The 18,848-nt window shown below is 33.0% G+C and overlaps 1 protein-coding gene across 14 annotated transcripts in view; it reads right to left on the reverse strand.

The window, feature by feature from the left end:
* Positions 1-18,848, reverse strand: part of LOC126978278 (basement membrane-specific heparan sulfate proteoglycan core protein) — a 225,620-nt gene that overhangs the window by 62,305 nt on the left and 144,467 nt on the right. For 10 of the 14 annotated variants that reach the window (XM_050827015.1, XM_050827018.1, XM_050827017.1 and 7 more), the window contains 16 exons: positions 18,380-18,490; positions 17,586-17,696; positions 16,791-16,898; positions 16,165-16,278; positions 15,492-15,713; positions 14,922-15,041; positions 14,299-14,419; positions 13,831-13,940; positions 11,665-11,775; positions 9,906-10,091; positions 8,481-8,660; positions 7,855-7,977; positions 6,142-6,195; positions 2,524-2,657; positions 1,038-1,131; positions 146-274 (listed from right to left, as the gene is read on the reverse strand). In XM_050827015.1, coding sequence (XP_050682972.1) covers positions 146-274; positions 1,038-1,131; positions 2,524-2,657; positions 6,142-6,195; positions 7,855-7,977; positions 8,481-8,660; positions 9,906-10,091; positions 11,665-11,775; positions 13,831-13,940; positions 14,299-14,419; positions 14,922-15,041; positions 15,492-15,713; positions 16,165-16,278; positions 16,791-16,898; positions 17,586-17,696; positions 18,380-18,490 — 2,028 coding nt within the window. The remainder of the gene's footprint in view (positions 1-145; positions 275-1,037; positions 1,132-2,523; positions 2,658-6,141; positions 6,196-7,854; positions 7,978-8,480; positions 8,661-9,905; positions 10,092-11,664; positions 11,776-13,830; positions 13,941-14,298; positions 14,420-14,921; positions 15,042-15,491; positions 15,714-16,164; positions 16,279-16,790; positions 16,899-17,585; positions 17,697-18,379; positions 18,491-18,848) is intronic. The other 4 variants (XM_050827019.1, XM_050827020.1, XM_050827023.1 and 1 more) reach the window with 4 other exon arrangements.

Below are 18,848 nucleotides of genomic sequence, written 5' to 3' on the forward strand. Positions count from 1 at the left end.
ACACTGACATTCCTTCATTCAAAACGTACTAAGTGCAACATGCACGATAGCGAAGAAAACCTAACTGTTTTTATGATTTTAAAAGAATTATCAGCAAAGTGGGAATTTAATCAATTCTGTCGATGGTACATTAAAAAAAACTTACGGCAAGCGTCTTCATCAGATCCGTCGGAACATTCATTGATTCCATTGCACAGAGCGGTCTTTGGAATACATTGTCCATTACCACAAGTAGCTTCATGTGCTGCACATGATTCATAGCTGGGAATGTACACTGTAAAAAAACGCATGCATAAATTTATAATAATAATATTGGCAAATATACAAATTATCTTGCCCCAAACTAGGCATAGGTTGTACTATGGGTAACAAGACAACGATATATTTAATACAATATACATACATAAAAACATATAAACCATCCAAAATCGAAAAAAAAAACCATATAAATGTTTGCACGTACTGGGATTCGAACCCGGGACGTCTAGCTCAGTGGTCAGGGTTACTAACCACTGGGCTATATGAGCCTTCGGTATGGTCTATATAGTTATTATTGAAAACCATTTTAAAACTAATACATTTTCTTTTCTAATTATTGCAAGTAGAAAACAAACTGAATTTTGTTGCATGTTTAGGCCTAAGAGCTGAACTGACAGCTTTTATCACAGGTGGATGGATGAGGGCTTACTTCATTCGTAGAACTTGTCTGTTCTTTCCCCTTTCATTCACTCAGGGATACATGAAGAACGTGACCCAATTGTCTTATTGGTGAGTAGGTACCAAATGAAAACAGAGCACATTTAGGATTTGAGTTTGAGCTGAAGGCAATTTTGTGTCTTAAATATCAACGTTCCGTTTTGAATTCTGAGCTACAGCTATTACTACGTAAACGCTAGAGTATTTTAATCAGAATATGAGCCATTCTATTTTGATCAGAAACCAAAAATTACCAAATTCACTTAATAGTGTTTTTATATATGTACAAATGTACTTGCTAGATAGGTGTGGTAGTGTACAAAATATTTAAAGTGATTTACCTGGTTTTTCTACTTTTAGGTATACTTTCAGCTCCGCTCCTGGTTGTCCAAGATAAAGGGGTGCTTGGCAGATATATACTCCCTCATCCACTGACTGCAACAATAAAAAAAGGTTTCACAAACAATGTAATAACAGATTAAAACCGTCTTACTCATATTTTCTATCCAGGAAACAAACAGGCCTGCTGTAATGATTTTTATTAAAGTATCTCTAAAGGTAATTTAAAATTAACTTATTACACCCTTGCTTCTTAAAACAAAGCAATTTCAGCTCGAACGAGACATCGCCTCATTGTGTCTTCTACCTCATTTATCACGGGGAGTATACCGAAGAGCTGTTTCACCTGATTCGTGCCGCCGAATTCCACCTTCGCACGATACGCTGCAAATTAGGATATCATCCCCACCATGATGAATGTGTTCCATCCCTTACAGTGTGATTATCAATGAACTTTCTTCCACGTACAACCAAGTTATGGATTGAGCTTCCATGTGCGGTGTTTCATCACGACACGGGTACGTCAACATAAGCGCGTATACCTCCTCGCTCCTGTGATTCTTCTAGTGTTGCAAGAGAATGTGGGCGGCGGTGATCACTAACATCAGGTGATTCGTTTGATCTCCTGTTTCTTAAGAAATCAAACAAAACTCACAACGAAAGAATATGAGTAATCAATGTTATTAAAGACTGCTAAGAGCAGCAACTCAAAACATAATAGTAGATTGCGATGTATTTTGGTCGCTCATTTAATTGATACGACTAAATCAAAAAGACCATTGAAAAAGACCAAGATCAAAGCACTGCTAATTCTCACTCTGTCTTCTTCTATTGACCTAAGTCAGAATGAGAAAAAACACTCCTTAGCGGCTGTTTAAAGTTAGCGGACAATTATGAATAAGGGGGTACATATGAAACTCATTTGAAGATGGAGGATGTTAAGAGCTCGACCGTTGAAGAAACTCACAACCTCTAATTATGCGACAATTGGGCTTCCAAATAGAAATAGTTCTTTTGCTAACAACTTGTAACGGTAACAGAAAGTATTATGCCATTTTATACTATTTCTCCAGTTTCTATGTGCAGAGGGTTTTTAAACGGGCAATAGCCAACGTGAGCCATAATCAAATCAAATCAAAATCATGGAAGTTCACGGAAATGACACTTATGCATTTCCAAAAAAAAATTTTTTTCTTAATGTATCTACCGCTACATAATAAAGGCTTGAGCTACTGAGATGAAGTAGCAAGAAACTCATTGCCACTCTTTAAAATCAAGATTTACATATTCATCGTTTTACAAATCATTTCATTTACAATAATATAATATGTAAAATGATGCAACAAACATACTCAAACGTCCAATAGCCAATGCCTTACACGAGTAAGTTAAAAAAGTAAATGTAAATTAATAAAAAAACAAAAGTTATTGAGTACATTAACTGCATCATCCACATACACCACAAATAAATAAATTTGAGGCACTTACAGTAACGTTTATCATTTCAAGACGTCCCTTTCTGTCAGTTGAGCCCGCTTTTATACGCCGACCACCTTCTCTCACCCAGCGCACAGCTGCCCTAAGAAGTCCTTTATCACGGCAGGTAAATACCACATCACCACCTATAATAAATATGGCAATGAGTTCTAGTCACATTTTAATCACAACCCCAGGATTGAAATGACGTTGATATGGCAGGCAATGTAAATTTCATTAATGTAATTATAAAACTAGCGAATGTCGACAATGATTAATAAAATAATAGTAGTATTATTATTAAAATCATTATTATGGCGTTAATTCAACTTAGATGACGTCAAAATTGTTAGAATAGGCACAAATCAATCGTTACCCTATTCTTTCAAGTTAGTCTGTAAAGTAATTAAATACTGGAAATACAGGTCTACCTTCTTCTCCACCAAAATACAAAAGATTGAACAGGTTACACATATTATGTATCTACTATATGGATGTAATTACTGAAAACTGTTCCAAGCCACAAACATCACATTTTAAGGAATTCGTGTTTAAAGTTTAATCAATATTAGTGAAGTCCATACATGTGGGTTGGGGTACTTAGCCATGATGTCATTTAAAGAGTGACAGTAGGGTTGCCAGTTTTTGTCAGTTCGTTTTTTGTTCTTAACTCAATTTCGACATGATTGTGGTTTGGAATGTTTTTCTGGAATCACGTCCATATAACTGTGAGATATTTTGTAAAGAGATATAAATAGATATATTGTATTAAAAAACTGAAAACATCCGTTTTGCTTTTTTAAAATATAAGAATAAGATATAAGTGAAGTTTTTTTGTCTTCTTTAATAATTTGTAAATGATAAAAATTAATAATATAAATAAGTATACTAAAGTATAATATGGTCTGTTGATCAAAAAATAAAATAAAAATAAATAATAATTAATTTTAATAATAATTCTAAATGATAAATATAACCCTTTATTCAAAAAACTTCTATTAAATGCTTATTTTACGCGTAAAAATCACAGGAATTCATATTTCAACCGAATTACAACGTTATTTACATATACATACAGACAGACAGTCCAGACAAGTTCTGGAAATTTAAAACTGATGTACAGCACGGATCGCGCAAAAATAACACTTATTGCCTGATTTGAGAGCTAAATAAGAATACCTTAGTTTATCTTGTGCATAAATTTAAATCTATAATTACATGTATTTAATAATGGATGTCTGACGTCATTGCGATTGTATTTACTGATATTTACAAATATCAGAACTTACAATTCATCTCTGAGATAAGAAATTAGTTTCGACAACACATTTAAATAATCATTAAAGTATAGCCAGGCTAATTCATAAATCAAATTAAAAAAAAATATATATTATAATAAAAAGTTAGGTTAAGTTCAAAATTTAGCTAGATTAAAGTATTGTAATGAACCCGAAATGATTTAGACTTAAGAAACAACATTCAAAACCAAGATGTATTTAGGAAAAATAAATTAAAAAACCCACGCATGCACAATTAATGCTATATCATATAGTTGTAAATTGAAAATATGAATTATTATTAATTTATAACGCAATTATATTTTGTAATATTAGTAACAGTTGGATCCACATAATAGAGTCTATATATTTGTGACTGTTTACACTTTATTTTAGTTGACTCCAGAAGTTATTCTGTTTATTTTAAGGAAGAACTGGAACAGCAAACACAAAAATGGTCTTGTTAATTGCTTTATTTCAATGTTGAATGAAATGTTCAACAATGTTATCTTAAATCTGACGAGCATAAGACTGATATCACAATATCAAGACTCAATCGAAATACGAAAATAGTTAAAAGTCTCAAAAGAAATGAGACTTTTGAGTTAATATAACGAGCCATTGTGTAATTCAGTGTAAGCTGCGAAAGTTAAGACAAAATAAAAGTGTCTTCCGCTTAAATAGACTCTATGGAATGTGTCATTTGATACAATCTAGAAATTGCACTAAATAGTAATTAGCAGGGTAAACACGCCACATATCGGCATTTGAATATTGTAAACTAAGAACCGAATAAACTGAACCGGAAAAGAATTGGCTTCAAATCTTAAATACGTAATTGCGTTATAAATAAATATGAAACAAGGCCAAACGATGCATTGAAAGTCGACATTATTCTTTATTAATATTAAACCCATTATTATTCTATTATGAATTTGAAACCCTTTTATGCATCCAATATTAAAGTCACCCGGACTCACCGACTTGGTCTGTACCGCCACCATGAAAGAAACATAATAATTAATACCTTATCGACCACAAATAGTAATCACTCATAAAACTATTTCATTTCACAATTGTATACCTATAGTTCCACAGAGGCTGCCACCATTGTGAGGATAAAAAAAGAACTAATAATTAAATTAATTTTCATATTTTTTTGATTTAGTAATACTTTACATTTTAACAGCCACATAAAACACATCTTATAATAAGCACAATAATGTATAAATATGTATTGGCTTCACTCAGAGATAACATTTACCTTTAAGCTTTTCTCCAAGTTAATAAAGTAATCTTCAACGGACTCAATATTCTGACAGTGACAAAAATGATTTATTCTAACTTGACTTAACTGACTGAGATTGAAGGCAAATGCTTAAGGTTTATATGTTATGTTGAGCAAAAAATACTAGGTAACTTATACAGTCTGCTGTTGTTTGCTTTTTTTTTGTTTAAATATTATTTAGGCAAGTTCCGAGAGCAGTTTCAAAGAATATAAAACCTGTTATAAAATTATGAGCCTCCAGTTAAAGAATACTTGAAACCTCGTAAAATACCTATTCACACCAAGTCGCGAAAGTGACCACAATTCCTTCAGATCTCCTCACTTTGCATAAAAATATAAGCTTATAAAAAAGGTATTTTGCCTGTACATAAACATTTGTAGATATGGAGATGCAGACAAATTTGTACAACATAATTGCTTAGATAAGATAATTTGTTGTTTAATCTCAAAAAGCACTATAAGGAACGCAACATTAAAACTTCACACATTTAAGACGAGTTTTGTTACACTTACCCTAAATCAATAATTTAATTTATCAATAAATAAGATAAAGGGAGTGGGAAGCTCCTTTGCCCAGGATGCCGGCTAGATTATGGGTACCACAACGGCGCCTATTACTGATGATTTTGTGATGCACTAATGTGTAAACATTATTGTGTTTGGGTCTGAAGGGCATCGTTGCTAGTGAAGTTACATATATCTCAAGGTGACGAGGGTTGTAGTTCAGAATTTTTGCGTCTTTCAAGAATCCTGAGCGGCACTACATTGTAATGGGCAGGGCGTATCAACTACCATCAGCTAAATGTCCTGCTCGTCACGTCATTATCAAAAAAAAAAGATCAAACAAGGCAAACATAACGTACCAGGTTATGATAGACTACTTACTTGTCTTTAGGTATAACTTTAATGTAATAATTTTTGGATATTTTACACTCTGTAACAACTCATTATTCAGTAATAAAGTAATTTTGCTCTGTTATTGTTTTTGGATTTTTAATAGTTTTTTCTTAGTTCATTATTATTATGAAGAAAACAAGAACACTTAAATATATGTATAAGCCTTACCGTATCGAACTGTTTGCTCTTTTGGACGTACTTCGAGTTCCAAAGCAGCACTCCCTGGAAAAACAATTCAATTTAGGACCCCGTTTGTTAAATATTTGCTGTCTCCTAAAAGCGAGAAGATGGCTCAAGACAAGGCTCTGTATTTTTCTCTTAATTGGACGTAATTCCAGAAAAACTTTCCAAACCACAATCATGTCGAAATTGAGTTATAATACAAAACTGGTCACTTGATTCATTTAACGGACTGACAAAAAATGGCAGCCATACTGTCACTCTTTAAATGACGTCGTGACTAGTAGCCCAACCCACATGTATGGAATGCACTAATATTTATTAAACTTTAATCACGAATTCCTTAAAATGTGATGTGTGTGGCTTGGAACACTTTTCAGGAACTACGTCCAATTATTGTAAAGGGTAACTCAAAAAATATTTATTTTGTACGTAAAAATATATGACATATAGACTGTCAAAGTTATCTTACCAATCACCACCACTTCGGAATAGTTATGTTTTAATAATTATAATAATAAGCTGCTTTTTTGGGAACGGCACGCATCGTGCGGAAGTTCCTCAGTCTGTCGCCCTAACCACCGGCGGAATTGTCGTGAACCAACGCCGGCGAGACTCTATGTTTTATATTTATATTTGTAATATTGTTTTTTTTTTTTTTATAAATATATTACATATATAAATGTAGACATTAGGATGAAATAAGAAAGAGAATAATAATAATATTGACACACTTTTTACACAAATTATCTTTCCCCAAATTAAGCATATATAGCCTGTGTTATGGGTTGCAAGACAACGATATATTTAATACAATATACTTACTTAAACACACATAAATACATTTAAGCATCCATGACTCGGAAACAAACATCCATAGTCATCATATAAATGCTTGCACCTACCGGGATTCGAACCCTGAGAGAATAATGAGAATCATCTTCGTCACTAAAAATTATTACAGTTCAAAGGTAGGTACAGAAAACGCGAATATTTTAAAACAATTAAAGTATTTAAGTTAAAGGATTTAGTTTTAAATTTAACAACAATAGGTCTTTATGACAAAATCATCCAGCCTTCACAATTAGAGTCCGTTCAAGGGCAAAACGCATACCTCAACAATATTAACATGTATTTGTTGGTAAACAAAAGTCAACAGTTAAAAGTATTAAAACTTTAATTGAACATTACTAACTATATTTATTTATATCGGTTTAATACACGATCACTAATTATGAGCAAATATTTGCAGTGCTAGACGGGACGAGACCGCGGGAGACCGTAGATTTTTCGGAAGATACAGTCACTGTTCAGGCATTTTTTATAAATAAATTTTAATGTTTTTTTGTTTAATAAAATGGCTCTGTCGTAAGCCCTACTACTCCAGAGCTGAATATCTGAGTGTTCGGCCTGGGACTAGATTATCTTTATTTTATAGCAGTAGCAATGACAGTACAATATTGTATATTTTATTAAAAAGAGCGCAAAAACGAATGCTGGGAGAGTTTGTTTCGCAGCTTCTTCTCTCTCAGAGTGCCATTTTGTTTTTGAAGCGATGGTAGCGTTAGAAGTGACATCAATAAGAATTTTAAGGGAATCAATTTTGAGGAAGAATCGTGAGTAAAGTCGATATAAATAAAAATAGTCATCAGTTTTTGAAATTAAAAAAAAATTGATCGTATATTGATAATTGATACTCACTGCCAAGAGAGCAATCAAGCTCATCACTATTATCATAAGGGCAGTCCCTTCTGCCATTGCAACGTAGATTCAATGGTATGCATGGTCCATTTTCACAACGCCATTCATTTCGTGGACATGTTTCTGTTAAATAAGGTACAATGAATCAAATTTGATATTTCTAAATAATAGGGGATTTATTTTGAATAAAATTGTGTCAGGAAAATCTCATTACATCACGGACTAGTAAAAAATAAGGACTCCGTGTCACCTTACATAACAGTGTAGCACCAAAACAAGCCGATTAACGTGTAAATACATAGCCCCACACACACTTACACTGCTACAGACCAATAGGCGGGCATTATGAGAATTGTCATCGTCTGTGACAGATCAGTTTGCGTCTCAATAAAATATTTTTAAAATGCCAGCGTCCGTTGTGAAAAAGTGTAAAAACGATACTTTATAAGTATTTGTGGCCATATGTGATTATTTAAGAGAGAAAAAATTGTGTAACTAGTATCCCCCGTAACTGCACACGGTGCTTCACTTGCTAATATCACGGTGCGGAGTCCTTCTTTTTTACTCGTCCGGGTCTTACATTAGTAAAGTTCATTATTATTCTATGATTTCAAAGTGATACTCACCGGAAAGCACAGGTCTTAACGTAGTGGTAAGTATTGGTTCCTGCGTGGGTCCAGGAGTGTATGGTAATGGAGGGCAGTCTAATTCATCAGAACCGTCATCACAATTAACTTCACTATCGCAACGTTGAGACGAATATATGCATTGCCCAGAATAGCATTTCCATTCGTAATTCGTGCATTCTAAAACAACTTTTATGTTAGTTACATTTAAATTACATATAGCGTTTGGGATGTATAGCTGAATCAAATACATACATTTACGGCCGTTCCCAATATTCAGTCTATCTCTTACTTGAGATAAAAATCGTAACTATCGTTGACTTTTCTGTTCCAATAAACTTATCGACGGTAACTCACCGTATTCCTGCATGCCGTCTGTCAATAGGACGTATAGCTTACCAGCGATAGAAGTTTGTATGTAAATTGCAATTCACGCGCCCCAATATAAGGCGATAATAATGACTTATCGGGTATATTGGGACAGCTTTAGATTACTGACAGATAATTACTGACAGTAGAAGGTAGAAAATTATCTCTATCTGTAGATAGAATATTGGGAACGGCTTTTAGACGATAAATTTGACTTTTATTTAGTGTGAACTATTATGTATTTTCAACAGGTATACTCTGTTTATACATAGCATGTGATTGATTAATTATTAATTTTAATACATTTTAATGTTTATAATTATTACTATTATATAATATATATTAATTATTACTCAAACAAATAAAACATTTTAAAATACGCATAAGAGTATATATTTTAACAGAGTTATGTATTTGTTCAATCATTTAAAAATATTATTAACGCCAAAGAAGTGTCGGTCTTTTATATGTACACAAGAAGATAAACCGTTTTATAATATTAATATTTTAATTTAACTTGCTGACTTAGTAAACGTTGTATTGCAATATAAAGTAATAAAAAAAAATTTAGGGATGCAACCGATTCTCAGACCAAATACGATATATTAAAATTATATACTAAAATTATTGTATTCGATTGCCATCTTACAACCCCATTTGCGGATCTGTGGATGGAATAGAATATTATATAAATAGGTGTTGATCGTAGAGAGTTGAAAATTTAGGGTTGTATGCTACATCATAAAAAAATAAAAGCAAAAAATTTTGTCCAAAAAAATAGAAAAATATTTAGGGGTGGATCTTAACATTTAGGGCGATGCATAATAGATGTTGTCCGATTCTCTACCCTAGTCGATATGCACGCTAAGATTCACGAAAATCGGTCGAGCCGTTTCGGACTAGTTCAATTACGTACACCGTGACACAGGTCTCTTTTCTGACTAATGGATGCTGTAGATTACAGTGAAACCTTTACAATTTTTTCATCCCGAAGCTGACAAACGCTCTTAATCAGTTTTCGCTTCGAAAATTTACAAAATGCATATTTTAACTTACCTAAAGATACAGTTCGTAGTGTAGTAGTAAATGTTGGAAGTTGGGTAGTTGGTTGCGGCGGTGGTGAGTAGGGCGCGGGGCAATCGTATTCATCAGAGCCATCGTCACAATTGAATACATTATCACAGTGTTGATATGAACTAATGCATTGCCCGGAAAAGCATTTCCACTGGTCACTCGAGCAACCTAAAACACATTGTTAAATATTAGTCTCACTCAAACTATTTCGTGAGGTAATCTAATATCTAATTCGAAAATTAATATACATATATAATTCATTATTTCTATAATGTAACTAATGTATTCTAAGAATAAACATATCGAGCAAATATAACATGCTAAAGCATTAAAAAAAAACGTGTGTGTGTACTTATGTACGCACGCAAGAATCAAGATGCTATTCTTCTTTGGCGTAATAAAACAAAAATACTTAAAAAAATTATTCCTCGTGCTATTTTTCTTTTGTAGGACAAACAATATTGTAATAAAGAAGGCATTAAATACAACCAATGAAAATCTCTTATCTTATATATTGAAATTTATTTAATTATTGTGCATTGGTTCCGTAGACAAATGAGTCACAAGAGGCTGAAGTATGATACAAATGGTCTAGTTGAACAGCTAACGTCAGGGTGTCGAATTTGCGCTCATCGTAATAATTCTCTCTGAAAATTGGACGTTTTGGATAGTTCCTGAAAAACGTTCCAAGCCACAAACATCACATTTTAAGGGATTCGTTTTTAAAGTTTAATAAATATTAGTGCCATTTTTTGTCAGGTCATAATTATAATCAGGTGACCCGTTTTATGTTCTTAACTCATTTCGACATGATTGTGTTTTGGAACGTTTTTCTGGAAATACGGCCAATTTTTCCCTAACGCGCCAAAAGAAGTATAACTTTGAAAAGGAAAAGAACCTTCAACAGACATGCAAGAGTAAATTACAAAATTACAACTAGTAAAGCGTCTACTGGTCCGTAAGGCAAGGAACGATGCATAACAAGAGGTTATTAAGACGCGTATACCAGAGTTATAACAGTTTTGCTCATCAGAGAAATCCATACAATCATAGATATTGTCGCATCGTCTCACGTGAGGAATACACTTTCCGTTGTAACACGTGAATTGAGATTCGTGGCAGGCGGTCGTCATTGTTGAAGATCGGGATGGCCTCACCATGTACCATGCTGAACATTACTCTCATTAAGATCTCGTTAATTTTAAACTATACTTTGTGTTATTGAAATAAGGTTTTTTTTATGATAATAAGGGACGAGACGAGCAGGACGTTTAGCTGGTGGTAATTGATAAGCCCTGCCCATTACAATGCAGTGCCGCTTTTAATTCTCGAAAAACCTAAAAATTCTTAGCGGCACTACAATTGCGCTCGTCACCTTGAGACAAGATGTTAAGTCTCATTTGTCCAGAAATTTCCCTAGCTACGGCGCCCTTCAGACCAAAACACAGTAATGCTTACTCAATACTGCTTCACGGCAGAAATAGGCGCCGTTGTGGTACCCATAATCTAGCCGGCATCCTGTACAAAGGAGCCTCCCACTGGTAAAGGTGTAAAGGTTATAACTGTCACAACATAAGCTAACGTGCTGAGTGAAAATCACAAATTTTAAGCGTGTGTGTTAAGTTGTGAGCGCAAGCGGTGTGCTGTCTGCTGCCTTTGTTTGAGTGAGAATAAAATTAAGTGTGTGCCTCTCTATTAATTTCAGTTTATATACACCGTATTAAAAAAGCTTAACACTTACTGCAGTTTTCTTCGTCTGAATTGTCGTTGCAGTCCCGGTTACCGTCACATTTGAAATCAACGTTAATACAATCGCCACTTTGACACCTGAACTGATTTTCAGTGCAGCCCGCTGTTAAAAGCAAAAAAAATATAGTCTCATTTACTTGAGTAAAACATAATATTATACTATGAATACTAGCCAGCTAGTTGTATTGCCATATAATTCAAAATATTTTATATATAAAAAAAAATATTTTTGGGGTATAAAATAAATAGATTATGACCTATTCTCAGACTTAAAAATCGTTATATTGCCAATTAAATATCTAAAAAAAAAATTTGGCGTAAGAAAATAGATGAAGACCGATTCTCAGACCCACGAAATATATCGTACGTAAAATTTTTCGTAGTACAATAATCATTGTATTCGATTGCCATCTTGCAACGCTGAACAGAATAAAATAAAAATGATGATTAAAAAACAAGGATTCATCGTAGAAGAGTGAAAATTTGAAGTTGTGTGTATTTTTCAATGCTTAATCATAATAAAATAAAAATAAAAAAATGTCGCAAAAATAAAAAAAGTATTTAGGGGTCACCTATCAGATATGCACACTAAACTTCATATAAATCGGTTTAGCCGTTTCGGAGGAGTTTGGTAGCAAACACCGCGACACGAGATTTTTAAATATTAGAAAATAAGCATTGTTTTAAGTTAAATATCTTTACCCCAAACTTAATAAATGCACTTTAATTAATTTAACAATATGTACATCAACGGATACTAACTATAGATAGTGCTCAACCAAAGGGCACGCTTGAAAGAGCTTCCTTTGACGTTTCACTAAACTATGGAACAATCAGGGAGCTAAGTTGTTTACGATAAAGCAGAATAACTTGATTTAACATGTATACAAGCTTGTCTGGTTTGCACATACATATAAAATAAATGGAAGTGTCTATTTTTAATATCAAAATATGAGCTATATACTAAAGGCACAATCTTATTATATATAAATTCCGTGACACGTTGTTTGTCCGCGATGGACTCCTAAAGTAATGAACGGATTTTAATGGGGATTACTTCATGGAGTGCAGTTTGGTCCAACTTGAGAGATAGGATAGTTTTTATTTCGATTCGGGACCCATAATTATTTTTAATTTCAATATTTGTTTTGTATGGACATATTTTCTATGAGAGAATTTAGTGACGCACGGTTTGACAGTTCAGCTGTGAAACAATTTCATTATAACAACATATATTAACATTTTTTACGAAATAATTCTTGATTTTTTGAAATATTATTGGCAATTTCCTATAAAACAGTATTTTTTTAATATCTACAGAACAACGTCTGTCGGGTCAGCTTGTATAAATATATATACAAGAATATAAACGAAAATAAATTACATAATTTTTTTTCTGTCTTTCTGAGCCGATTAATATCTCAAACAGGACTCACTAGACCATATTATACGGAACTACACGGGCTACATTGAGAAATTTATTAGGATTGCAAAAATATTGTGACTTAATAAAATTGCTTTAAAACTGATTTTATCAAAACACATCATATATAGTGGAGTGGTATATAGTTTTCAGCCATTTTGTATCCAAATACCAGATTAAAGAGATAGTATGATCACAGAACCGCCCAAAAGAATTTTTTAAATATTTTTATAAAATTTATGGAAATTTAATCGAAAATAAGTGAAAATATTTAGAATCCTACAATATTTCACATTATAAGAAATAGAGAAAAAATAACCCGCTCTTTTATAGTAAGACCATAATTCTCAGATACGCGTGATCAATTTCTGTCGGCCGTTCCCAATTTTCAGACTAACTCTTACTTGAGATAAAAATCGTAATTATCGTTGACTTTTCTTACCCAATAAACTTATCGACGGTAACTCACCTTATCGGTACACGCGGTCTGTCAATGGGACGACGTATAGCTTACCAGCGATAGAAGTTTGTTTGGAAATTGCAATTCACGCGTCCCAATATAAGGCGATAAGAATGACTTATCGTGTATATTGGGACAGCTTCAGATTATTTACAGCTAATTACTAACAGTAGAAGGTAGTAATTTATCTCTATCTGTAGATAGAATATTGGGAACGGCCGTTAGTCAGCAAAGTCACAGGCGCTTGTCGTATGTAAAATTAAAAATCAACTTACTGGGCGCTGAAATCGCAGTGTTATTACATTCCGTCTCGTCACTGCCGTCGGAACATTCTTGGACACCATTGCAATGTAGGGCGATATTTATACATTCACCATTCTTACATCTATGAACAATATAAATTACGTAGTAAAAAGAAAAACTTCCTACACAACACTCACAAAGCAGTAAAACTTAAAAGATAACGTAACATTCTACAAAAAATTCGCATAATAGCTCGCAAGCTAAAAATTATTTCGCATTTAAATTTATTGACGATCGCGCCAACCAATAACATTAATGAAAACATATTTGTTGAAACCATCGCCTTAACAGCAGTCACTAGAAAGGACAACCCTGGCCACGACCACTCTACCAAGAGTGAGCGACAATGGAGCAGGATTTGTACAGCTCGAGTAAATAAGAAAAAAAACGATATTCACATTGTTGGTGTCAAAATTTGTTTAGATTACTACGAAAGTTACCTGAAATCATTTTCTCCGTCGCAATAATTGCAGTTGGCTTCATCAGATGCATCACTACAATCAATGTTTATGTCACAAATCTTCTCATCTTCCAAGCATTTTCCATCACAGAAATGACAGTCTAAAAAGAAAAGTGTGTGTGCTTATGTATGCACGCAAGAAGTTATACTTCTTTGGCCTAGCGAAGCAAAAATCATTTAAATGATTTATTCCCCGCGCTGTTCTACGTTTTTAGAAAGAACAATTTTGTAAAAATATTGCTAAGATGGCTTTGATTATTAATTATTAAATAATGAATACGGCTGTATGGGCTTGAACCCTTTGGGCTTGTCCTTATAATGGACGAAGAAACCAAAAAAAAAATTAACGAATGACGCAAACGTCAGAAAACTTTACTTTTACGTTACAGTGATACACGCGCATCTTAAAATTTCACTCTCATATTTTTTTCATAAAGCGCCTAAAGAAGTATAACATGATTTTCATATCATAAGTCGTATTCATAAAACACAATATTTTTTGGTTAAAAAGACAAGGTGTAATTGCAATTTGGAAATATTAGGTTCATTCTTAAAGGAATTGCAAAAAATAAATGCACACGCGATATAATTGTTAAAACGTACCATCGCAATCTTCTTCATCTTCTCCTCCATCACATTGTGTGATCTGATCACATCGGTTTGCACAAGCCAAGGAAGATCCGATATTACAAGCGATCTGACCTTCACCACAACGCTGTACTTCTGTAAATTTTCGAATATAATTAGCCTCTACAGCATATATAGTAGATCTTGAACAAACACTCAATACAGTTTTGCGTTCAAGGTTTGGCAGAATTTAACACTCTTTGTGTATCAGCTTGCAAAAATTTATTGAAAAATTTAACGAGTCAACAGATCAGCAGTCAGAACAAAATAGTGACTTCGTAATATTCTAAGATATTCTTGTATGTAATGTACTTAATATATAGGGTACTGCAGTAATTACTCAATACTTACATTATCATCGCTAGCATAATTGGTTTTAGTTATAATATACGTGCGAGATAAATAACAAACCAGTAACCATGCACGTGCTAAAAATACTGTGATCCATAAAAAACCTGTCGCTGAATTACGTTTAACTAACGATTCCTGAATCATTGTAACGTTCAATGCTATAAACACCTAAGACCGATTACGTCATCAACTTACCACAATTAAATTCATCTTCACCATGGCGACAGTCTTTTTCGCCATTACAGCGATGAGCAATATTAATACAAGTTCCATCTCGACATTGGAATTGGTCACGTTTACAGGGGCAATTTGTTTCGTCGGAACCATCACCACATTCTACAGTTTGATTGCATCGGGATTCAGCAGATACACATTGTCCACTTGAGCACATATACTCAAAAGCCATGCAAACGGAGCCTGTCATAATTGATAATAACAATACGTATACCACAACCAAATAATAATAAAACGCTTCAGTCAAAATAGAAATAAATCAAACATTTTCAAGCAATTGGAATTTGTAATGCAAACTCAACATATACGGTCAGGTGTATAAATAGTACGTCTCCAATAAATATTCTTATAAATATAACTATAGATATTTATTTATATTCTCGTCTATAAATTCATAAAAAAAGATATATATATATTTCTACACTTGACTGTACAAATATTTGTGGAATTAGTAAAATATTTTGATAGTAAATAATATAAAGCAAATATAGAAATCATGCTTATATAAACTGTTTTAATCATTCTTGTACAAAAGAGCTCTCAGTAATACTAAAGTCATCATCAGAGCTACTAAAAATTTAATTGATCTGTTTAGAAGGATTTTTTTTAATATTATTTTGATCAAAAATCAAACCGTAAGTGCAATGCCGTTCATCAGAGCCATCCTGACAGTCATGCGTTCTGTCGCAGTGCTTAGATCTGGGAATGCAGTAGCCATTGTCACATTTGAAGTCTCCATCACCACATGCTAAACACCGGTAAAAAAGTGCTACATTCTCAAAAATCTTCTACGTTATTGATTCAGAGAGAGAAAATACATAGATCACTTAATAAATGACATCCCACAATTTTTCAACAAAGAAAATACAATATAAAAGTAAACCAAACAAAAATAATACTGTTGAAAAAACAGAAAAAAAGAACTCAAAATGCTTGAATGTGATTAGAATCATAGAAGAATGAATCGCAAGCATGTTTCGACGAAGAAAAGTATAAAAGTGGAAAGCTCCGGTACAAATATGAGAAGGAACAAAAAATAAGCCACAAATGTTACTAAAATTTAAACAAAACGAGATGTTGAAAGAAAATCGAGAAATGAAGTTTGAAGTACAATGTTGATGAAAGAGGAAATGTTACGAAACAGCATATGACTTTCTAATAATGTGAAGACGAAGGAGAAAAACGAAACAAGTGAGAATCGAAGAACAAAAGTATTAGACACTGGACAAGAGAACCATATTATAAAAATCGAAAACTTACGACAATTCTGTTCATCGGAATAATCCCCGTGGTCGCAATCGTATCGACGATTACATCTTTCACTCTCATGTATTAATTTACCACCTCTGCATCTATAGTACCCACTTGCTGCAAATACATACTCATAAATATCATGATTCATACTGAAATGTGCTAAGACAAAACTGACAACTACAAAAAATACAACAAACTGATAAACATTATCCCAATCTTAGTGTGAGTTGATTATAGTCACCATAATATTGTAGAGTTTGGTCTCATAGCAAAATTAACCGGGTTGTCTCTACTACAACAAATATTGAAGTGAATAGTGTTCATGCATATTCTACTTTAGCTACATGGATATCTTACCAACGCAGTGCCTCTCGTCTGATCTATCGACAGGACAGTCGACGCGACCATCACACCTTTGTTTGCGCTTTATGCAGCTACCATTATCACATTGCCATTGATTAGAGCGGCATTCTTTTAAAATTAATCAGAGTATTAAAGTTTATCGATTTCATGAGATAGCTTATTTCACTCAACGCTTAACTTAATACTTACGGCAATTAATTTCATCACTTCCATCTTTGCAGTCTCTAAATCCATCACAGCGTAACAGAACAGAAATACATTTACCATCATTGCAAAGGAACATCCCTTTATTTTTACAAACATGATGCCCGGACCATTCTAATAAGCGATAAACTTACCATCCCAATGAGAGAGCATGCAAAACATTCATAATTAAATTTCTCCTTTACTTTTTTGCGTAGATTTGTAAATTGTTATAAAATATTAATTAATGCGTACCACAGTCCAGTTCATCGGAACCATCATTGCAGTTTGCTTCGCCGTCACAGCGTTGTCGGCTCGGGATGCAGATTCCATTACTTTCACATCTGAATTCATCTGGGCTGCAATCTGTAAATTTTTAAAGAGTTTTTGCTGCATAACGGTCGGGAATATTAACTTGGAATGTTTTACTTAGAACCTATTCAACGAGATATGCCTATATTGCACCTATACCTACTGCTGCCAAAAAATTATATTATGAGTATTTATCAGCTTTAGATTCAGCTTTAGAATATCCATAACGTAATTAGTTTTATATAGTAGCTGTAGATAATCTCCACAAACTTTAAACAATCGTACAAATACTTCCCTTGAATATAAGAAATTAAATATTTTCCTACATCAAAAATCTGCAGAAAGTAAATAAAGCAGTTATGCTAATGAATGTTTCTTATAAAGAATATTTTATAATTGACCACGCATTGAATCTAAAACGTTTGATTTGAATAAATAGAGGACCGCCCTTTATAAACCAATTAGTTACACTTTACTAAGTTCTTACTTTTTAATTATTAACATTAAGATATTCTAAATATATACAAAATAAAAAGGCGTCATAAGCTACTAGTACTTATATTTCTTGTTTATATATTTTTATATTTAGCGATGGATAGCATACCAAAGTATACAAATAAAAATAAAAAATTGCGTTACATTCAAGGCGTTCATAAAAAGGAATAAACTACAACAAAGAAAGAGAGAAAGATATCTTCTTACTCTTCATAAGTTGAACTTAAAGGACTAATACTTACTACAATCGTATTCGTCTTCACCAGTTTGACAATCATCGACACCGTTACATTTGCGAGATTGACTTATACATTCCCCATTGTTACAGCGGAAGTCATCAGCTCCACAGGATTCTGAAATTTAAAAAAAGTCGTCATAATCTTGTGTAACAATAATATTTATTCAAACTCACGAGAACAAGACGATGAGATATTTCGACGTAAAGTAATCACTTTCATACATTCATTCAGAAACAATGAAAACTAAATTGTTACTTCAATTATTAGACATAAAACCCTAATCGATTAGGTACTTGATTTGGTATTGTAACAATATTTACACCTTTTTTTTACATTAAATAATTCTCACTAGATCTATTTCTATCTACCATTTCAAGCAATCAGTAAAAAAAAATCATTGTTGTGAAATATCGTGTATCTTTGAAGCAATGCGATCACGTAATACACACAAATATGTTAAGCATAAATTTAC

The sequence above is a fragment of the Leptidea sinapis genome, chromosome Z (genome assembly GCF_905404315.1).
Source record: "Leptidea sinapis chromosome Z, ilLepSina1.1, whole genome shotgun sequence".
Taxonomy (NCBI): Eukaryota; Metazoa; Arthropoda; class Insecta; order Lepidoptera; family Pieridae; genus Leptidea; species Leptidea sinapis.